Genomic DNA, 19,682 nt, shown 5'->3' on the forward strand with positions numbered 1-19,682 from the left:
TGAGTCTTTTAGTGAAGCTTAGGGCTAGCGGCCGGCGATCACCTTAGTATTTCTTCTGTTTTTCTTGTTGATTAATGCTGGCAAATTATACAGTATTTTTTGTCTTTCTGATGCCTGATTCTGTTTTTTCTCTGTTTAAGGTGCAGCTCCATCCAGAGATGGGAGTTGTGTTTGTGTTGGCGATCCTCCTGTCCTGTACACCAACAGCAATTCTTGTATATTCGTCCGTGAATTGTTCTGTGAATTATTTCTGTAATTTATGTTTGTAGCATGGCCCAAGCAGAGGGTTGCCCCTTTGAGTTTGGTCTGCTTGAGGTTTCTTCCTCAGAGGGAGTTTTTCCTTACCACTGTTGCTCTGGGGGTTGGTAAGGTTAGACCTTACCTGTGTGAAGCGCCTTGAGGCAACTCTCTTATGATTTGGCACTATATAAAGAAATAAATAAATAAATAAAAATGTATTATTATTATTAATTATTAATAACTTGTAGCTGCTAGACATCGAATGGCATCATTTGACTAATCAAAAAAAATAATAAATCACATTTTCTGTAATAAGTTTAAAACGAAAGCTAGAAAGATGATCTCAAATGCGTGTGAGCTGACAAACAGGTTGCCAAATTTGAACTTGTGTATATGACCTCATGATAACATCACTGCATGGCTTCTTGTGTTTGTGTAAGTTCAGAAAAACACATTTTTCCTCAGAGCTGGAAGGACAGTGTGCATAAATTAGAAATAAAAATGTTTTCTTACTGTGTATATGGACCTTCACGAGATGTTAGAATACACCATTCTACTTTCTCATGGATATATGGACTCTAGCTCATCCTTCTAGCTCTTCTAGTTTCAGGGCTACTGAGAAAATGTTTTTGGACCCTAAATGCCAGGTATTGGACATCATCATGATGTAATGTATCATTCAGTATATAGCAGTCTGTTTCCTCATTCATATGCACTCAGCAGCATCCCATCATCCAGCTCCTTTATTTAGAAGCTATTGCTTTATTATTATTATATTATTATTATTTGTCACAATAGAATTTATGACATCATCATGAGGTTTAAAGTTATTTCGAAACATTCAATTCATTAATTCATTCAGTTGCCTAGATTGATTTGCACCTTTGACCTTTATATTAGTGTCATGCCAAGATGTTATCACCAACAATTCACACAGGCCTTTGGGCCAGACCCCTATCACCACTACCTAGCATGGCAAAACATTTGATAAGACATTTTGGCCACTTATTATAGGAACTTGGAAAAAAAAAAAGTCTGATAGCCATCCAGTGGTGGTTGCTGTAGACAGTTAGGGGTCAAAAAAAAAATGCTGCAATCATGCTGAGAAGTATACCAGAATATTGGTCTGATCGATCCATAAGAGGTTGTTTGGACTATCTATGACTGAATTTTATGGGGTACAAAACATAAAAAATGGTGACAAAACTAAAAAAATTAAGTGATGCAGATTATTAGATAGATAGATACTTTATTAATCCCAAAGGAAATTATGTTGCAGTCTGCTGCTCCCATTCACACAAATAAAACACATTAAAGTGCATATAAAGTTATTGGTTGAATTATTAGAGTTCTAAAACAAAGAGTTTACAACCATCTGTTATTCTTACTTGTTAAATTACAGACTTACAATGTATCTCGTTTTTCATAGAATCCAATGGACATCATCTTGTTTGGCCATTAAGGTGCATTGACACATAACCAGACGCGTTCCGAATGTCATTTTTCTGTCATTCGTGACACATTCCTGACATTCTTAACGTGACTTAACACATCTGAATAGGTTTCTTAATAGTGCGTGTTGGTGCGTGATATTCTTGATATTCCTGGAGCATGTTTTTTGCCTGTCAAAAAAAATTCTTCCGTGAATGTCACACACCACCCTCATTTCATCTCACGTCGTGGAGGTCGCAACTGAGCATTACTGATCCGTCTTGATGAGTAGTGATCCTTAATAGAACATGACAACGTTCGTAGTGGTTCTGTGATGGTTTCTTGGAGCCCAAAACTGTCACGCGTTATTACAAAGTGACACGGAAACTGTCAAGTTTTGACACGACTTGTACGCGGTGTCACATTCACTGCGCGCCACGACGAATCAGTTTCTGTCACGTGCGCACAATTAACTCGTCTCCAAATGTCGCTTCCACAGTTCCTGCTGAAGCTCTGCGAGGCATGGAGTCAACCAACTTGTGGCACTTTTCAGCTGTATTGCTCTCCAAGATTTGTTAACGTTCCACAATTCATTCACATTTCTTGGTTTTTGCTTCAGAAACAGCTATTTGACATATCCAAACTGATCCATGATACCTGGTATGCGATATATATGCCCAACACCATAGTAGGAGAAACATGCCCATATCATGATGTTTGCACCACCATGCTTCACTCTTCACTGTGAACTGTGGCTTGAATTCAGAGTTTGGGGGGTCGTCTCACAAACTGTCTGCGGCCCTTGGACCTAAAAAGAACAATTTTACTCTCATCAGTTCACAAAATATTCCTCCATTCTCTTTAGGCCAGTTGATGTGTTCTTTGACAAATTGTAACCTCTTCTGCACGTCTTTTATTTAACAGAGGGACTTTGCGGGGGATTCTTGCAAATAAATTAGCTTCACACAGGCGTCTTCTAACTGTCACCAGCACTTACAGGTAACTCCAGACTGTCTTTGATCATCCTGGAGCTGATCAATGGGTGAGCCTTTGCCATTCTGGTTATTCTTCTATCCATTTGATGGTCAGGGAGACAGATACCCTCTCTACTTTTAAGATTAGGCTTAAAACTTTCCTTTTCGCTAAGGCTTATAGTTAGGGCTGGATCGGGTGACCCTGGACCCTCCTTGGTTATGTTGCTTTAGACGTAGACTGTGTTTCATAATTATTGTATGGCCTTGCCTTGCAATGTGGAGCGCCTTGGGGCAACTGTTTGTTGTGATTTGGCGCTATACAAGAAAAAGTTGATTGATTGATTGATGGTTGTTTCCATTTACTTCATGCGTCTGTTTTTTTTTTTTTTTTTTGTCCATTTTAAAGCATCGGAGATCATTGTAGATGAACAGCCTATAATTTTTTGGCACCTGGTATAAGTTTTCCCCTCTCCAGTCAACTTTTTAATCAAACTACGCTGTCTTCTGAACGTCTTGAACGTCCCATTTTCATCAGGCTTTTAAAGAGAAAAGCATGTTCAACAGGTGCTGGCTTCATCCTTACATAGGGGACAACTGATTCACACCTGTTTGTTCCACAAAAATGACGAACTCACTGACTGAATGCTGACTGAACACCCCCTTTTCTACTTTTTTTTCACTAATAGCCCAATTTCATAGCCTTAAGAGTGTGCATATCATGAATGCTTGGTCTTGTTGGATTTGTGAGAATCTAACTGAATCTACTGGTACCTTGTTTCCCATGTAACAATAAGAAAATATACTCAAACCTGGATTAATCTTTTTAGTCACATAGCACTACTATTATTCTGAACACTACTGTATCTTTGGGACTTTTCAGTACCAAATGATATCTACAATTGGGACCAGCCAACTTGAGGATTAAGGAATTTCGCCGTCAGGACTGGGGTTTGAACCGAGGATCCTCTGGTCTCAAGCTCACTTCTTAACCACTAGACCATCACCTCCCATCACCTGGGTAGCAGTAACGGGGTCTGGGCCAAAGGCCTGTGTGAGTTGTTGGTGATAACAACAATTGTAAGAAATTAAATAAATTCACTAAAATTAACTCAAAGTACAGTTTTTGCTACAAGTGCAAATAGCTGATGTGTGTTCACAAAACAATATGATCAGATACCTTGAAATGTAGCAAGCATTTGTACAAATCTGCATTTGTATCCAAAGCAGTATTTGCCAGCGGGGGATATTGTGCTGTCAGAGCACTCTTGTTACAAAATTTGGAGCCACTTTAATTTTTGACGTACAAACTGAAATTTATGTCCATCTTTGCAGTTTTTACCCCACAACGTCATAATATTTCAGTCACAGTTAGTCCAACATATACCTTAGTGAAGTCCCTATGATGACACAAGTAATACTTCTCAACATGAATGCAGCATTTTTACCTTTGCCAATGAAGTTGGAGAAGGTTCTGTTTAGGGCTGCCACAAACAACTATTTTGATAGTCGACTAGTCAACGATTATTTTTGCGATTAGTTGACTAGTCAGATCATACATAATGTCCTAAATTAAGGCCTGCAGCATTTTCAGAGAAACATGAAACATAAAACATTTCCAAAATCAGTGACTATTTCTTAGACTTCATTTACATCAATCATTCAGAAATACAAACAGTGTGGTACTTTATAGTAAATCTGTGTCAGGTTCTCAAAAACTAAATGTCCATGCTGGAAGGACACAAGTGAGGGAAGCCACCAAGACACAACTCTGGAAGAACGTTTGACTTCTGTGAGTGGAGAAACTGGGAATAGTGCAACATTTTTAGTTTCATCTTCATTTTACTTATAGTCCCAACTTTTTCTGATTTATGGTTGTTTCTGTTGCATTTCTGAAATTACAGAACTGCTATAAAGAAAAGTGTGAACATTTTATTGTTTTAAAACTTTGTGGAGCAAATGTAAACACCAAACTCTTATAAAGAAGAAAAAAATACACAACTGAAACAGATCAATGCAGGCTGATTTGACTCCCCATATTTTTTGTATAAATAAATCAGAATAAAATAAGAGGTAACTTACTTTGAAATTAATAAAACATATCGCTGCAGCTTATAATAACTTTGAAAAATAACAAAAATCATCATCTTGTATTTTTATTCTGACTCCAGTTCATTTTAGTGTGATGAAGTCATTTTTTTCTCCTCATTTGTGCTTGAACACTACATTAAGCTTAAGATTGAACAAATAAATACCTTTGGAAAATAACAGCTGTTAAAGTTCAGATTTCTCACCTGCTTTTTGTGATCTGTGCCTCTGAACATCAGCTTCTCCACAGCAGGGTTTTTTTTAACCGTGAATGCGTAATTTTTCCTCAGTTCATTTATATTCTCATTTTTAAGGATATTTGGCCATTTATTTCATCTCATGATCTCATAAATTCAGTATACGATGCGTACATGGTGTGAACAGGACGGTGCCATCAGAAAAACACCGGTAGAGAAAGAGCAGAGAAAAGTAAAGTCAGTTCCACGTTTTTTTTAATTTTTTTTTATTAACATGTTCACTCGGGTTAAAGTCCTCTCTCTTTGTTTTGCGCTCGCTGTCTCACGTGCACTGTTTCTCAGCAGAATGTAACATCTCGTGCCTCTGTTCGCAGTCTGCAGCACACACGCACTCACACACACACACACAGCAACAGCTCCTCCACTAAACTGCGCATTTTAAACGGCTTCGAACAAGACGGCCACTGTTTTAATCGGCCGTCTTATCCAAGTTTGAACATTCAAATGACGGCAGGACGGCTCGCTGCCTAAAACTGTGAATTGAGAGAAAAACAAATACTTAAATAAAATATACGACTCATTGACTACTAAATTAGTTGTCGACGATTTCATTAGTCGACGTTGTCGTGACTAGTCGACTAGTTGTGGCAGCCCTAGTTATGTTTTCGCCCCTGTTTGTTTGTTTGTCAAAAGCCTGGAGCCCAACATTTTTCATATATCATTATTCAGTTTCAACTGGATTCATATACAGATAGGCAAGAACTGATTCAATTTTCAAGGACAAAGGTCAGAGTCATGAAAAAGTTTCGAAAATTGGAAAAATCCCTATCTTTAACATTGAATGAATATTCAGAAATTCATAACTCTGTCAATAAAGATCAAATTTCGTTCATATTTGAGAGTGTTGTGTAGGATGGTATTCTTTATCAACTGACAAAGTTTGATCTGATCCAGATTACAGATTTTGTGGCCATTTAAATTTAACATTTAAAAACACCATTTAATGTATATTTACATTATATCTTAATCAATCGTGCCCCAATCACTCTCATATTTGAAAGTGAGGTGCAGACTGGCACTCACTATCTCCGGGCAAAGTTTGATTTGGATCTGATCCGGATTGTGGATTTTGTGGACATTTGATTTTAATATTGAAAAGCCCGTTTGGTGTACATTTTGCATTATATCTCAATCAAAAGTGCCTCAATCACTCTCATACATGTCAATGAGCTGCAAACTGGCACTCTCAATGAACAGACTAAGTTTGATCCACATCTAATCAGTATTGCGGATTTCCAGACATTGAAAAGCCCGTTTAATCTATATTTTATAAAATGTATATGTCGCAGACATGAATGAGTGAAGCTCTTCAGCATCTCACTGTGTCATTTAGGTCCTTCAGACTTTTTTTTCAGTAAATGCTTCTGGAGAGCATTAGCATGGCTAAAAATCTTCATCTTAACTACCTGCCACTTTAGGCATGTTCTTTATTTGCATTCTCACATGCCTGGAAAAGGTCCTCACCATCTCATTTAGGTCTGTCACACTTTATTTTCAGTAAATATGCTGGGGGCATAATCATGGCAAATGTCTTTTGCTTCTGGGGACTCCAGACCCCCCAACTACTGCCCTCTTAATTGCTGCCATTTTAAGCATTTCCTTTATTTGCATCTTACATGCCTGGAAACGAGTCTTCACCATGTAATTTAGGTCCTTCAAACTTTTTTTTTTCCCAGTAATTGCTTCTGAGGAGTGACTACATCCCTCTTAACCACCTGCCACTTTAAGCATTTTATTTATGTTGATGTAAATTCAGATTCTAACTTTTCAGCTGCTTCACAGTCGGGCTGCACAATATGGCCAAATTAGCAGAACTTTCAGGTCTTCTTTTTAAGAAAACCCTCGTCTACACCACTCCATCAGGAAGCTGTATTTTATATTTTTAATTTAATTTATGCCAAGTTGTAGAGATTTTCTGTCAGTTTGAGTTTAATGAAGATAATTTTAGACATAGAAAACGGCTGTTTACTCGCCAATGTAATGAGGTCTGTGGTTCAGATGATGTGTTCAAATTCAAAACTGGCTCAAATATTTTTCTTCTTCTACTAAGGTGGATTAGAACTTTTTTTGTGGAACACAGCACCAACTACTGTACAGGATGGACCTTGCAGTCAACATATGTCACCAATTTCAAAATGGCTCTTTTCAACCAGACGTGTGGTGCCGTGACATGTCAATCATCCTGTTGGCACCTGGGGTGTCCAATCAGATTTCAGGGGAGTCCAGTGCAACCCAGCTACACCCATGCCAGGAAGTGTTAAACATTTGACATTTCCTGTTTCACTGTGGACTCAAAATGTGGCACTTCCTGTTTCAGTGTGATCTTGCCACTGAGTTCCCGCGAGATTCCATGAGATCTCGTCTGCCAATCCAGGAAGTGTTTGACATTTGACACTTCCTGTTTGGGACTCGCTGTACCATGAGTGAGCTTCGCGGCGCTTCTCTTGTATTATATTTTAGCTTATGAAAAGCCACCTCTAACAAGATTTTGACCTTGAAAACTTTTTCCAAGGTAAAAATTTGTGGAACTGGAAACCAGTTTTTCAAGTCCCTATAAGTAGGTGATCAAAGAACCACGTGAAAAGTTTTGCCACCCTGGGTGGTCATGACCAGCCTATCTCGCCCATGGACTAATGTGAAATACAAATGAAATTGTCCAAGTGGTTACTGAGATATTTGTCCACCACACACACACACACACACACACACACACACACACACACACACACACACACACACACACACACACACAGAGTAATCTCACAAATCCTTCTGGTGGCTCAACTAACAAGAATGAAAAACTAAAAACAAAATTATCTGAGATTTCTTGAGGCTATGGTTTGGTGTAGAGATGCATTGAGCCAGTGAGGTTCTGTTGTCAAAGCTTTAGTTCCATAAGGTGCATACTGTCACTAACGTGGCTGAAAGGCGTATTAATGATCCAAGAAGAGGAAATTCACTGGGAGATCATATCAAAGTGATCAGGTGTGATGTTATTGTTAACCCTGTCATTGCCGTCACGGATTCTTGGACCACAACAGTGACACAAAATAAGAAATTCAGTATTTTGATGCTGCTCTCTTATGAAACCCTGAGTAATCACACTCATTTTGAAATTTATTGTCTGTTTCAGATCCCGTCAGCTTGACAGACTTGGTTGTCATCCTGATTAACATCATGTACCAACACCCTAACCATCCGCCTTGTGATTCGTCACACACAGGTGGGGCCGCACACAAACACACGGACAAATAAAACCACATCCCTGAGTTTTATCTTCCTGTCTGACTTCTGCTTGGACTTGGGTCAAGCATCAGGAACAGCGTACAGTGTTCCACCCCATGAGGCGGGGCAGCATTCCTCACTGCCATATCTTGTATCTCTTCACCTTGTACGGACTCTGACGTGGTCTCTGAGAAGACCTTGCTTTATTGCCTCATTCATTATCATGACTTTGGCTATAGAACTTTGCTGCTGGTGATCAATAGTGCATCCTACCTTGACTTTGTCAGAGGATCATCCCATGTGGTTGCAACTGAGTGACCATGAGCAAGTCATAGATTTATTTGACAGTTTTACAGGTAATCTGATGTAGACCGTGAAGAAGAGACAGTGTAGTGTATACAACCCCTGGCAAAAATTATGGAATCACCGGCCTCGGAGGATGTTCAATTCAGTTGTTTAATTTTGTAGAAAAAAAGGAGATCACAGACATGACACAAACTAAAGTCATTTCAAATGGCAACTTTCTGGCTTTAAGAAACACTATAAGAAATCAAGAAAAAAGATTGTGGCAGTCAGTAACAGTTACTTTTTTAGACCAAGCAGAGGAAAAAAATATGGAATCACTCAATTCTGAGGAAAAAATTATGGAATCACCCTGTAAATTTTCATCCCCAAAACTAACACCTGCATCAAATCAGATCTGCTCATTGACATTGACCCTATGCCATGACATTGACCCTATGTGTCTTTTTGCAAGGAATGTTTTTGCAGTTTTTGCTCTATGGCAAGATGCATTATCATCTTGAAAAATGATTTCATCATCCCCAAACATCCTTTCAATTGTCCAAAATATCAACATAAACTTGTGCATTTATGATGTAATGACAGCCATCTCCCCAGTGCCTTTACCTGACATGCAGCCCCATATCATCAATGACTGTGGAAATTTACATGTTCTCTTCAGGCAGTCATCTTTATAAATCTCATTGGAAAGGCACCAAACAAAAGTTCCAGCATCATCACCTTGCCCAATGCAGATTCGAGATTCATCACTGAAAATGACTTTCATCCAGTCATACACAGTCCACAATTGCTTTTCCTTAGCCCATTGTAACCTTGTTTTTTTCTGTTTAGGTGTTAATGATGCCTTTCGTTTAGCTTTTCTGTATGTAAATCCCATTTCCTTTAGGCGGTTTCTTACAGTTCGGTCAGAGACGTTGACTCCAGTTTCCTCCCATTTGTTCCTCATTTGTTTTGTTGTACATTTTTCTATTTTTGAGACATATTGCTTTAAGTTTTCTGTCTTGACGCTTTGATGTCTTCCTTGGTCTACCAGTATGTTTGCCTTTAACAACCTTCCTATGTTGTTTGTATTTGGTCCAGAGTTTAGACACAGCTGACTGTGAACAACCAACATCTTTTGCAACATTGCGTGATGATTTACTCTCTTTTAAGAGTTTGATAATCCTCTCCTTTGTTTCAATTGACATCTCTCGTGTTGGAGCCATGATTCATGTCAGTCCACTTGGTGCAACAACTCTCCAAGGTGTGTTCACTCCTTTTTAGATGCAGACTAACGAGCAGATCTGATATGATGCAGAGTTTGACATTGTTAATATTGATGATCTTGCTCAAATATCTGTAGTTTGTTTCTGTTTGTTTTCTGACAGATGACAATTAGAAGACAATATTTATTTTTTGGAACAATTTGACTCCATGACAGATATCACTTGCATTATAAGGGAGCATCAACTTTGACATTTTGGCCATGTGGCGCGTTTCTCTGTGCATGATCCAACACCTGGACGCCTGAGTGTTGGGACCCCAGTGGTGGTAGAAGGACAAGGACACACCGACATTCTCAGCTGACTGCGACAGATAGATGGCTATTTTGAGAGGTGGGGATGGGCTGTCCTCTGCCTGGGTGGTTGGTATTTAGGACTCAAGGTGGTTTTGTGGTATTCCTATAAATGACAGAAATATACTCAATGACATCTCTTCTTTTATAATCACATTTTGGGTGTGATACATAAAACATGAATTCAGGTTGCACATGTAGTACGTACGTGTCACAACTGTGTCCCTGTAGTGGTGGAAAAGCACCTGGTAATTTTGAAAGATCACATTTTGAGGTGAATTTACATGCAAGTCGGTCTGTAGTTGATTCCTAAGTATGTAAGACAAATAGATTTGAAGTATTTTCAAGTGTGAATCTAGGATTTAGTTCTTTGTGTAAATATATTTTAGACATTGGTCCAGATATTCATAGGGTATTTGTGTGCGTGTGCATGCAGACTTCCTGTCACCCAGTAATGTTGTGATGGAGATCCTCGGGATGCTGTGTGAAAGAACAGCGTGTGCTGCCGAGTGCATCTACCAGACCCCCGTCATGCAGATTCTACTGGATCCTGCTGCAGTGCTGCTCAAAGGACACCAGGTTTCTCTGTCACTCTCAACGCCACCACCACCATGTTCCATTCTATTGAGATATCCCATAATCCCTTGCATGCCAGAGAGTCACTGCAGTCTAAACAACATAGAGAATCCACATGACGACATGTAAATGAACATTATACTACCAAAATGTAATTTTTTATGCTTTTCATCACTTGAATAAGAGACTGCTGCACAAGACCCTAAAAACTTGCTAAAACAAATCTTCCAAATAATCTGTGTCTGCTACATTTAACCTGCGTGGATTTTAACCAGTGGTGGGCACAGCTAACCAAAAGTTAGCTTCGATAACCATTAATCCGATAACTGAAAAGTTATCTTTTATGACTGGGGGCGGTGATGGTCTAGTGGTTAAGGCATTGGGCTTGAGGCCAGAAGATCCTCGGTTCAAATCCCAGCCTGACTGGAAAATCACTAAGGGCCCTTGGCAAGGTCCCCTATTGCTCCCGGTGTGTAGTGGCTGCCTTGTATGGCAGCACCCTGACATCGGGTTGAATGTGAGGGTTATTATTTGTAAAGCCCTTTGAGCATCTGATGCAGACAGAAAAGCACTATATAAATGCAGTCTGTTTATTTATCATTTATGATGCTAAACTGATAAACTGCTAAAACATTTATTTTTATTACAGATAACCGATAACTTTTATTTGGACGCAGCCACATCAGGTTACACTGTCGGCTTCTGATAAACCAGTTTCACTTTAAGCGCTGCAGGGGCTTCTGGGGAAATTCAAGGATCAGAAACACAAAAAGAAAAGAATGCACGAAAAATGAATGAAGCAGTAAAACACAGTATTAGAAGTCACAGTTTATCTCGGTATTATATACACCGTCATTTACGAACTAAAAGCTGCTGCTTTTTCACACGCTTTGAACCCTGTGGCTTAAACAACCGAAATACATTCATTAATGCATTGATTGGCAGAGTAAAAGACACATAGTAAATATAAATTCTTACCTGTTAGTTTCAGTGGGATTCATTAAATTATGAAGAAAATATTCCACATAAAGCATCCTGATTATCCAGAATGGTGTGTAAACGGTGAAGAGATGTCCTGCAGCTGTGCTGTCAGATCTCCTCACTCCCACTGAGTCTTGGCGATTAAATTATCCCGTGTCACAAAGAAATAAAATAATGTTAAAATTAGTCCGCTTTGTTTGTGTGTAGCAGACGATAACAGTGTAACGTCCAAAGTGAACCTGAACTGCACTACCCACAATACTCCCTGCGTTGAGCGGCCAATCATGTCTTGCGCTTAATGATGACATCATCAACAAGCGACAGCCAGTCTGCCATAAACCACTGATCTCCACATGACAGGGACTAAAATTTTGATTTTAGGGTTTGCAAACATTTTTGACTGTTAAACTTTGCTCACTTTACAAGAAAAGAAAATGTTAGCGGAATTAAATTTATTGGAAGATAACTGGTCCGATGATGGTTTTAAAACTTATCTGAAAAGCTAATCCGCTAACAAAAACATTAGCTTTGATAATTATCGGTTATCGGATTAGCTCAACAGTGCCCACCACTGAATTTAATAAACGCAAACCGAATTCCAGACATTTTATATATAATACTCAACAAACTGGACAAACAGTGTTGTAAAGGACAATAATCAGGACGTTAAAGAGCAAACTTCACTTTCCACCAGAACAACATGAACAGGAAGTGATCGCGGCTCACAGCAATTCCCATTGAAAATAATGGAGAAACAACCTGAGCTTCTTGCATGTTTACATAAAACAAACACAATAACAACGTCTAAAAACCCAGATATTTCACAAGAGTTTTAGGCACAATATACAAAGAGTTTTATGTTGCGGTGTTAATGCTGTTAAAGTGCAGCTTGATCAGAGCATCTCAGTGCATTTCTAATGGTAGATGTCTCGCAGCGCGACAACCTCTTCGAAGTTGTGTGAGATTTTGCGGGATTTGAAACCTCAATATCTTCAGTTGTCTGATACATTTGTTAGCCTTAAGAGAGCGGACATCTGTGCAGAAAACAGTTTTTCAGTATCTCATCTACAACCCCAATTCCAATGAAGTTGAGACGTTGTGTAAAATTTAAATAAAAACAGATGCAAATCCTCTTCAACCTATTTTCAGTTGAATACACCACAAAGACAAGATATTAATGTTCAAACTGATAAACTGTATTGTTTTGTGCAAATCTTACACACCTCTCTGCAGCTTCTCTCCCCCTGCCATCCCCTCATTACCCCATCCCCGTAGAGACGGTGCCTGCTCCCAGACCACCAATAACCAGCAAAAATCTATTTAAGCATAAAAATTCAAAAAGAAAAAATATAGTACCTTCAGCACCACAGACTAAAACAGTTAAATGTGGTCTATTAAACATTAGGTCTCTCTCTTCTAAGTCCCTGTTAGTAAATGATATAATAATTGATCAACATATTGATTTATTCTGCCTTACAGAAACCTGGTTACAGCAGGATGAATATGTTAGTTTAAATGAGTCAACACCCCCGAGTCACACTAACTGTCAGAACGCTCGTAGCACGGGCCGGGGCGGAGGATTAGCAGCAATCTTCCATTCCAGCTTATTAATTAATCAAAAACCCAGACAGAGCTTTAATTCATTTGAAAGCTTGACTCTTAGTCTTGTCCATCCAAATTGGAAGTCCCAAAAACCAGTTTTATTTGTTATTATCTATCGTCCACCTGGTCGTTACTGTGAGTTTCTCTGTGAATTTTCAGACCTTTTGTCTGACTTAGTGCTTAGCTCAGTCTGTTGCTCTATAAAAAGCCCTCCGTAAAGCTAGGACATCTTACTACTCATCACTAATTGAAGAAAATAACAACCCCAGGTTTCTTTTCAGCACTGTAGCCAGGCTGACAGAGTCAGAGCTCTATTGAGCCGAGTATTCCTTTAACTTTAACTAGTAATGACTTCATGACTTTCTTTGCTAATAAAATTTTAACTATTAGAGAAAAAATTACTCATAACCATCCCAAAGACGTATCGTTATCTTTGGCTGCTTTCAGTGATGCCGGTATTTGGTTAGACTCTTTCTCTCCGATTGTTCTGTCTGAGTTATTTTCATTAGTTACTTCATCCAAACCATCAACATGTCTATTAGACCCCATTCCTACCAGGCTGCTCAAGGAAGCCCTACCATTATTAATGCTTCGATCTTAAATATGATCAATCTATCTTTATTAGTTGGCTATGTACCACAGGCTTTTAAGGTGGCAGTAATTAAACCATTACTTAAAAAGCCATCACTTGACCCAACTATCTTAGCTAATTATAGGCCAATCTCCAACCTTCCTTTTCTCTCAAAAATTCTTGAAAGGGTAGTTGTAAAACAGCTAACTGATCATCTGCAGAGGAATGGTCTATTTGAAGAGTTTCAGTCAGGTTTTAGAATTCATCATAGTACAGAAACAGCATTAGTGAAGGTTACAAATGATCTTATGGCCTCAGACAGTGGACTCATCTCTGTGCTTGTTCTGTTAGACCTCAGTGCTGCTTTTGATACTGTTGACCATAAAATTTTATTACAGAGATTAGAGCATGCCATAGGTATTAAAGGCACTGCGCTGCGGTGGTTTGAATCATATTTATCTAATAGATTACAATTTGTTCATGTAAATGGGGAATCTTCTTCACAGACTAAAGTTAATTATGGAGTTCCACAAGGTTCTGTGCTAGGACCAATTTTATTCACTTTATACATGCTTCCCTTAGGCAGTATTATTAGATGGCATTGCTTAAATTTTCATTGTTACGCAGATGATACCCAGCTTTATCTATCCATGAAGCCAGAGGACACACACCAATTAGCTAAATGCAGGATTGTCTTACAGACATAAAGACATGGATGACCTCTAATTTCCTGCTTTTAAACTCAGATAAAACTGAAGTTATTGTACTTGGCCCCACAAATCTTAGAAACATGGTGTCTAACCAGATCCTTACTCTGGATGGCATTACCCTGACCTCTAGTAATACTGTGAGAAATCTTGGAGTCATTTTTGATCAGGATATGTCATTCAGTGCGCATATTAAACAAATATGTAGGACTGCTTTTTTGCATTTGCCAATATCTCTAAAATTAGAAAGGTCTTGTCTCAGAGTGATGCTGAAATTTCCTCTAGGCTGGACTGTTGTAATTCATTATTATCAGGTTGTCCTAAAGTTCCCTGAAAAGCCTTCAGTTAATTCAAAATGCTGCAGCTAGAGTACTACGGGACTAGAAGGAGAGAGCATATCTCACCCATATTGGCCTCTCTTCATTGGCTTCCTGTTAATTCTAGAATAGAATTTAAAATTCTTCTTCTTACTTATAAGGTTTTGAATAATCAGGTCCCATCTTATCTTAGGGACCTCATAGTACCATATCACCCCAATAGCGCTTCGCTCTCAGACTGCAGGCTTACTTGTAGTTCCTAGGGTTTGTAAGAGTAGAATGGGAGGCAGAGCCTTCAGCTTTCAGGCTCCTCTCCTGTGGAACCAGCTCCCAATTCAGATCAGGGAGACAGACACCCTCTCTACTTTTAAGATTAGGCTTAAAACTTTCCTTTTTGCTAAAGCTTATAGTTAGGGCTGGATCAGGTGACCCTGAACCATCCCTTAGTTATGCTGCTATAGACTTAGACTGCGGGGGGTTCCCATGATGCATGATGTGTTTCTTTCTCTTTTGCTCTGTATGCACCACTCTGCATTTAATCATTAGTGATTGATCTCTGCTCCCCTCCACAGCATGTCTTTTTCCTGGTTCTACAGAGCTTTCAAGAGATGTTCAATCGGATTCAGGTCTGGGCTCTGGCTGGGCCACTCAAGGACATTCACAGAGTTGTCCTGAAGCCACTTCTTTGATATCTTGGCTGTGAGTTTAGGGTCATTGTCCTGCTGGAAGATGACCCGTCGCCCCAAGTCTGAGGTCAAGAGCACTCTGGAGCAGGTTTTCATCCAGGGTGTCTCTGTACATTGCTGCATTCATCTTTCCCTCAATCCTGACTAGTCTCTCAGTTCCTGCTGCTGAAAAACATCCCCACAGCATGATGCTGCCACCACCATGCTTCACTGTAGGGATGGTGCCTCGTTTCCTCCAAACATGACGCCTGGCATTCACACCAAAGAGTTCAATCTTTGTCTCATCAGACCAGAGAATTTTATTTCTCATGGTCTGAGAGTTCTTCAGACGCCTTTTGGCAAACTCCAGGTGGGCTGCCATGTGCCTTTTACTAAGGAGTGGCTTCCATCTGGCCACTCTACCATACAGGCCTGATTGGTGGATTGCTGCAGAGACGGTTTTCCTTCTAAAAGTTTCTAATCTCTCTCCACAGAGGAATGCTAGAGCTCTGACAGAGTGCCCATCAGGTCCGTGGTCACCTCCCTGACTAAGGTCTTTCTCCCCCAATTGCTTGGTTTAGATGGGCAGCCAGCTATTTAGAGTCCTGGTAGAGCCGAACTTCTGCCATTTACAGATGCTGGAAGTCACTGTGCTCATTGGGACCTTCAAAGTAGCATAAATGTTTCTGTACCTTCCCCAGATTTGTGCCTCGAGTCAATCCTGTCTCGGAGACCTACAGAAATTCCTTTCATGCTTGGTTTATGGTCTGACGTGTTCCGTCAACTGTGGGACCTTATATGTAGACAGGTCTTTCCAAATCATGTCCAATCAACTGAATTTACCCCAGGTGGACTCCAGTTAAGCTGGAGAAACATTTCAAGGATGATCAATGGAAACAGGAGGCACCTGAGCTCAATTTTGAGCTTCATGCCAAAGGCTGTGAATATTTATGTACATGTGATTTATTTTATTTTTGTATATAAATTTACAGCAGATAGATGATTACTTTTGAGAGGTGGGAATGGACTGGCTGTCTGCCTGGGTAGTTGTCACCCAGTATCCAAGGTGGCTCATGGTGATGAACATCGTGACATGCGGCGCCAGTGAATGCTCCCAGAGTTAACTTGACGTGAGTCTGTCATTTATCATTACCTTCAAGAGCTGCGTACACTTGAAACCGGCACATTTCTATTCAGATGGCAGACTGAGAAGATTTCTTGTAAGACAACAGATCTGCATGCAATGTGTCAAGACACATGAGCTCCCTGAGGTGACGCAGTTGAGCACAATAGCAACGCACCAGCACTGCTCCAGACTACACATTGGTTGAGTTAGTAGGATTTTAAAAAGGAATAGTTTGCACCATGTGTCATGCTTAGTTATCATGTTACGGGGTAACATATGTCACATGTCATAGAATCCAGTGGACGTCGACATTGTTTGACCTTTACTTTGAAGACCAAACATTCAACACAGTCAGAACTATTCCATTTGTTAATCCTATTAGTTCAACCAATAATTTGCACCAGGTTTTACCAAAACTGGAGCAGCTTTAACATTTGACCCCTGTACAAACTGAAACTGACCTTTGTCACCATTCTTGCTGTTTTTACACCATAACCCCAGAACATTAAGTTATAGATAGTCCAAACTGTACCTTTTTGGAATCATTGTCATCAGATACATAATGTGGTATCACTTTCAATATGATTGGAACATTTTTTTTAAATTTTGACCCTGTGCAATTCTTCAATTGACCCCAGCCTGGCTGCCTATTGAATCCCCTGTCAAGTTATTTTTCCACAGTATGTACCAAAAGATATACACAGTCAAATTTTGGTGCTTGTAACTGGATTTGAACAATTCTTACAGTTATCTGCTGTACTAAAAGAAGTCTCCATCTGGAAGCTGAGAGTCTGAAAATGGCATCAAGGCAATTGCTCAGTTGCTCCATGAAGTTGGGTGATGCACAGTCATGCCACACATATCTGACGTAGTGGTAGAAGCTATCTAATGAGAAATACGGAAATCAGGAAGATAACCAAAATATTTTCTTTATATGTCATCACTCTTTTGTTTTCTTTGAAAGATTGCAGCGGCTGTTCAGCAGTGCATAATTTACACCGAATCATCCGGATGTTTCACAAAGGAGAAGACCGATTCAAGCGTGTCAGCAGAGCAGCAAAACATTTGTAAGTAAAAGAGCAAAGGAAAAAATATATGTGTGTGTTTATGCAATTCATGTGTTTTAGCTGTACACTGACAATATTCACATTTGATGTCTAATGTGAATATGAGAAAGCGGTTTGGAGTGTCACCTTATATATATAGTTATTTAGTCAGTGTGTTAGTCCATGAGCCAGTCATCAATTTTGACCTAATTGGTACCACTGAAGGTGACTAAACAACACTTAGAATCCAGCCTCAGTGTATCATGGCCAACAGAAAAATGTATGATAGCCATCCCAGGAGGGTAGCTGTAGCCAGGTAGGGGTAAATGAAGAATTACACAGAGGTCAAAATTAAAAATGCTCCAGTCATGTTGAAAACTATATCACATTATTTGTCTGTTCATAACAATTCCAAAAAAGGATAGTTTGGACTATCTATGACTGAATATTCTGAAGTTATGGTGTAAAAACAGCAAAAATGGTGACAAAGGTCAATTTCAGTTTGTACAGGGGTCAAAAGTTAAAGTTGCTCCATTTTCAGTAAAAAATGATGCATATTATTGGTTGAAATCAAAGGATTAATAAATAGAATAGTTTTGACTGTGTTGAATGTTTGGTCTCCAAAGTAAAGGTCAAACAAGGTTGACGTCCATTGGATTCTATGACATGTGACATATGTTACCCCGTAACGTGGTAACTAAGCATGACAGATGGTACAAACTATTCCTTATTAGAACTCTATCAACCCAAACAATAATTTGCATATTTTTTTTACTGATATGGGAACAACTTTAACTTTTGACCCCTGTACAAACTGAAACTGACCTTTGTCACCATTTTTGCTGTTTTTACTCCATAACTTCAGAACATTCAGTCATAGATTTAGTCACCTTACGTGGTACCAAAAACCTGCTTGGCCCATGGACTATGTTGAACAATGTAGAACATCATCATGAGGGTGGAGATAGGGCAGCAGTCTCATTTGAATACTTGGGTGATATCGCGGGATATGACCACTTCCGGGGACAGCCTGCCGTTGCGCAACCTAAACACAGCATCACTTCTAATGGAAAAATGGTGGACTGTTTTGTTTTTGGCTGCAATCACCGAAGTAATTGTGAAAAGTGCTTTTTTTTTTTTTTTTTCTGTTCCCAGCCTACACACCTAGCCAGAGTAGCCACATTCTCTTGCCTGCACAACCGCCTCAACATGTTTGTGCTCTGGGTCATAAACAAACCTTAACACGTCTGCTTTCCACCGCAACATCACATTTCTTTGCTTTGCATTTTCACTTTGGTTGCTGTGTAATTTGCCCCAAAACCCAGAGTAAGTGCCACGTTTCTGATGGGGACATATGAGGGCTGTCCCCAGATGTAGGATTATTGCGTCATATGCGCCATATTTTAACACTTTAGCGCCCACCCTCAAACGAGACTGCGCCGCCAAATTCTATCTATTTGTACTTTCTTTAAACTTGATAATATCATAGATCCTGACGTACAGTACCTCTCCATGTATTTACATGTATATTGGTTGAATTAATTGTTGAAGTCCTGGTATTGCATATTTCTGGAGGGTCTGCATTTTGGCAATTAACAGTAACTTATCCAAAGGCAAGCATTATACATGAAAATCTTGACTCTTGGTCAAGAATCTTGCCGTCTGTAAATAAAGCAATGATGGTATAACCAGTGCTGAGCCATCAAAAGGTGAAGTGCACAATTCCACACTTTCCAGAACTGTGGGAATTTTATAAATAACCCCACATAAGAAAAAGTCAGGATTCTTACATTTGCTTAACTTCTATTTTATTGTAGACCGTATAAACCCAAGATATTTCATGTTTTGTTTTGTTTTGTCATCTTAATTTTATTTGTTAACATACATCCATTCCTGCATTTAATGCCTGAACCACATTCCCACAAAAGTTTGGATGGGGGCAATTTAGGGCTTGTAATAAGGTGAAAAAATCTAAATTGTGATGTTTTAAATAGGTGTCATCAGGTGATTGTAATCATAAT

At 39.3% G+C, this 19,682-nt stretch overlaps 1 protein-coding gene across 1 annotated transcript in view; it reads left to right on the top strand.

Annotated features, from left to right (window-relative positions):
• tbc1d32 (TBC1 domain family, member 32) overlaps positions 1 to 19,682 on the top strand; it is a 344,636-nt gene that overhangs the window by 46,636 nt on the left and 278,318 nt on the right. Inside the window, 2 exon segments of the mRNA XM_034162816.1 lie at positions 8,121 to 8,210; positions 10,507 to 10,649. Of these exon segments, the coding sequence (XP_034018707.1) occupies positions 8,121 to 8,210; positions 10,507 to 10,649 (233 nt within the window).

The sequence above is a fragment of the Thalassophryne amazonica genome, chromosome 21 (genome assembly GCF_902500255.1).
Source record: "Thalassophryne amazonica chromosome 21, fThaAma1.1, whole genome shotgun sequence".
Classification (NCBI taxonomy): Eukaryota; Metazoa; Chordata; class Actinopteri; order Batrachoidiformes; family Batrachoididae; genus Thalassophryne; species Thalassophryne amazonica.